This window comes from Marmota flaviventris, chromosome 7 (genome assembly GCF_047511675.1).
Source record: "Marmota flaviventris isolate mMarFla1 chromosome 7, mMarFla1.hap1, whole genome shotgun sequence".
Taxonomy (NCBI): Eukaryota; Metazoa; Chordata; class Mammalia; order Rodentia; family Sciuridae; genus Marmota; species Marmota flaviventris.
The window spans coordinates 55,381,712-55,386,164 of NC_092504.1; the positions used below are offsets into that span (position 1 = coordinate 55,381,712).

Consider the following 4,453-nt stretch of genomic DNA (forward strand, 5'->3'; position numbering starts at 1 on the left):
CCTACTGACTCTAAACCCACAAAGCACTTGGCTACATCTTTTCAAATGACACTATCAGAAGCCATATCCCTTATAAAAAGAATGATATATCCTCAGTTCCCTGAAATTGAAATATTTGGTATAAATTTTGATTTTTTTAATCAGAGAAGGCAACATTCTTTTCATTTAACATCAATACTCTTAAAAGTGGATGTCCAATCACAGCAAAGAAACACCTCCAAGGTAAGGCAGTGCCATTGTCCCTGTGGTTGATGCAACAATCACCATAATGACCAACACTTCAATCACCACTCTCCTGGCCAGGGATGCCACTAAGCCCAGAAGAAAGACCTGTGAGAGTGCACAGTGCCACTTCACCCCATGGCTGAGGATGGTTTGCCTAAAATTTATTCTCATCCTCCAACAGAAAGCAGTAAAACATCACCTGAAGCAACCATTTTCTTTGGGGCTGACAACACTATTCCTAGATCAGAAACAACTATTACTTCAGAAGGAGACCACATAACTTCAGTAAATGACTATACACTAGAAAGTGATTTTTCAACAACTACAGTCAACAAACTTATGTCTACTAAGGAAGGATTCATATCAGAAGATGATATTGAGACCCAGACTAAGTCAACAACTCATCTGGAAAAAGAAGTTACTACTCTGACTGGCACTACACACTCCATAGCTAAGGATTCTATTACTGAAAACTTCATTCCAGTGAAAATTGGAAATGTTTCATCCCCAGTCGCTACAGTCTCTTTAATAGATTTTTCCGCCAGCAAGGCAAAAGAAGATATCGTCTTGGCTACCATTAATGCAGAAGGTGAAGATATCTCCATGATTGCCGAAGTCTCTGGCACACTACAGGACAGCACTGCCAGGGTTACTGATACCCCTGAAATCAAAGTTAGCAAGACTAATTCCTCAATCAAATCCAAGGTTCCTTCTGTTGGGGCTGTCCCAGTTACTGATTCCTCTATTCCTGAAGCTGAAATCTCTCCATCTACTGAAAAAAACTTCACCACCATTCCAGACATAACTGACCTCACAGAAGAGAACATAACTGAAATTGACCTAATTGCTTCAGAGGATGACCCCAGCTCTATTACTAAAGTCACTGACTCTGATGAAGAAAAGTTTATTACAGTGTTTGAACTTACTGCCTCTGCTGAAAAAGACAAAGACAACCCAGAAGATAATCTAACTGATGATGAAGAGTCTACTGATGATGTCAATGTTTGGATAGAGAGAGGCATGGCAAATGAAGCAGAGACCCATTCTGTTTTGCTTACTGCTGTTGAATCCAGATATGACTTCATTCTGCCTGCATCAGCTGCTATGAGCTTTTTGGGAGAACCAGCTACTAACAAAACAGAAGATACACCTGAAAATAATACAGTGGAATCTATCAAGGTCACTGAGTCACATTCTGGAATTACCCCTGAACTAGATACCACAGACCAACAAAAAGAAGACACTTCTGCAGATGAAACGGGTGTCTTTAAACTACTAAAAGAAGATCCAGATGAGTTCATGATTTAAAAATAGCAAAAGGGATGCCATGTAGAATTGTGCAATAATCTAGACAACTAGTCTTAACATCTCAGAAGTTTTTTCAACAAGCAAAAATCTTAAATGAAAGAATGTGGGCATTTCAGGCAAGTATTAGGGTTAGAAAATGCAAGGCTTATGAATAGAGTCACATAGCACAGTATATTTATGGAAATTTAAAGAAATGGCAGTAAACTAGTATTACAAAGTTTGAAGTTTGAGTTATCTAACAGTTATTTATCTCAATAAAAAATGTACTATACTAGCCTTCTAGGTATGAAGAAAGCAAGAAAGGAATTCTCTTCCTGCTAAAATTAATGATCCATGCCATTTTAATTAATCCCTAATGTTACATTTTAGAATATGAAGATAATCAAATTAATAACTCAAAAATTACTGTAGTATTAAAAATGTTCTTAAAAAATCTTCTGAAGTGCATATTCTAAACATTTTTCTTCATTAGTAACCCACCAATAATTCTCTTCTATTAAAAATATATTTTCAACCTTCACTGATATAACAATTAATGCTATTCAGTAATTGATTAATACCTACATGTAAGATTAAAAAATAAGATAGGGTTCTTGACTTATATTGTATGTAAACTAAAACAAAATATTTTGCAAATATGTTCATTTATCCAAAATACTGTGTATTAATATATGAATCAATTTAATTTTCTTCCTGTTAAAATGTGTATCCTGAATTTTTGTCAATTTCTTTCAGGTCTTAAACATTGAATTTCGCCCTCTTCTTATGCTCTTGATTAGTAATTCAAGGACATATATCTTCATTGTTTTTTAACACAGACTTTCTAAACGGGTCTGTTTTTACTTTGATAATTTTTCTTCAATAAACCTTTCTGACAGCAACTGATTTATTGTGTCCAAGTGTTTTTGATATTCTTGTACAGAACTCAAATTACTAGAGGTATAGGGAAAATGAAATATTGTTCATTTAGAAAATATCTTAGAAGTAGGCATCAGAAATAGAATTATTTTATACAGGTTCATAATTTTATAGTATTAAGAGAGAAAAATAAAAACAAGATCAAAACACTGAGTGAATAGTAAACATTATATATAGAAGGGGCAGTATAGGGATTTGAACCACTAGGTAGATTATAGATTAAAATAATTATGGTAGTTACTAACAAAAAACAAAAAATATTGTATACTATTTTAGCCATTCAACAATTGATAATGATCATTTTAAATACTCATTATTGACTAATTCTCCAACCTTCTTCCAAATTTCTCCAACCTTTCTATAAGGCTAGAATATATGTGTAACGAATATTTTAAATATTTAATTTTTTGTCTTAGCTATTTTATGTATTTTACTTCTTAAGAATTTTCCTAAAAATCAGTGATAGTGAAACAATCAACAGTAATTGAGCTCTTATTACAGGTCAGGCACCACTGCATTTATGTTTAGAATAACACTTGATCTTTATGATTACTTTAGCAGAGAAATTATTAAATCCATTAATGAAAAAGAAACTATAAGTCAGAAAAAACGTTTGGGATTCCTCAAGTGTTATAGTTAGTATGTAGCAGAGAAGGCTTCAAACCCAGAGGGCTTTCCTCCTGAGTCCAAGCACTCTTAAGCACTATATTGGGTTTCAGATTTAATACAATGATGTTGGCAAAAACATAATCAAGATTTTAGGGCTGGGTTGTGGCTCAGTGGTGGAGCACTTGCCTAGCACATGTGAGGCCCTGGGTTTGATTCTCAGCACTATATATAAATAAATAAAATAAACATCTATTGACAACTAAAAAAAAACATTAAAAAAAAAGAATGTGATTTTATATGGGGAAAAATAATGAAAACAATTTATACTCCCAGTAACTTGGAATTGATTACATGTTTGTCTATCCACATGAAGCCATAGTATGCATCTTTTAAACTATTTCTAATAGAATATTCAAATGGAGGAAATGTTCATACAACTCAACAAAATTCATATATGGTATGTATGTAGTACACATATATAGTTACAGAGAATGTTGCCTAGGATGATTACATATAATATCTACATATATTTATTTATATATCTTATAGATAATATATAATAGTATCATAAAAATATATATCTTAATGTTTGGTTTTATGAAGGAAAGACTATACATGATTTTGTTTCATTCTCTGTGTTTTTATGCATTTTCTATCCAGAAGATAAGACATACAGATGGGAGGGTAAATGTCTATACTGTCAACCAAAAAACTCTGACTCCAGCCCATATCTTTTATTCTCTTACTTCTTACACCTAATAAAAATGTTAGCTACCATTTTTTTAATGTTTTATGCTTCAAACATTAAGTATTTTATTCATTTTTTCATTAATAAAACACATATTGTCTTCTAAGCATTTGAAAATCTCAAATGACATGGCCCCTGTCTTTGTGAAAATTAATCTACTGAAAAAGACAAATATTAATGAAATAACCGAATGGGAAGAAATGTCGAGCTATAGGTTCTGATAAGTATTACAAAGGAAAATAATAAGAATTTATGTAGATAATTGAATGAAACAACAATGTAGATAATTGAAGAAACAACATGTTCAAAATTCCTCGAGTTTTTCAAGGAAATGAATAGCTATGTCATCAGCTAGAAAATGAATCAAGATGAAGCTGGAAAGGTAGGCAAAAGATTAATCACATGGTGCTTGTTAAATGTCCTGCATCTTATCCATTTGAAAGCTATTAAAGGTTTTAATAATTTTATCTTCAAAAGGATCTCAATACTGAGTGTGCTGGCAAGTTAAAAAGGTTTGTTGTTTTATAAACTGCAATCATTCCCTTTCAGAAACTTTGTTTAGAAAAATAGCTTGGTGTAGTTCCCCTTTGAGTGGTGCAGATAATGTCCTGAAGTATTAAATGAACAGTTAAACAATTAGAAAGA

The 4,453-nt window shown here is 32.4% G+C and overlaps 1 protein-coding gene across 1 annotated transcript; it reads left to right on the top strand.

The window, feature by feature from the left end:
• The first annotated feature begins 360 nt into the window (after positions 1 to 360).
• On the top strand, positions 361 to 1,533 carry Cabs1 (calcium binding protein, spermatid associated 1). Its single transcript, XM_027950852.2, has one exon. It carries the CDS (start codon positions 361 to 363, stop codon positions 1,531 to 1,533), a length of 1,173 nt encoding a protein of 390 aa, XP_027806653.2.
• The last annotated feature ends 2,920 nt before the right edge of the window (positions 1,534 to 4,453 follow it).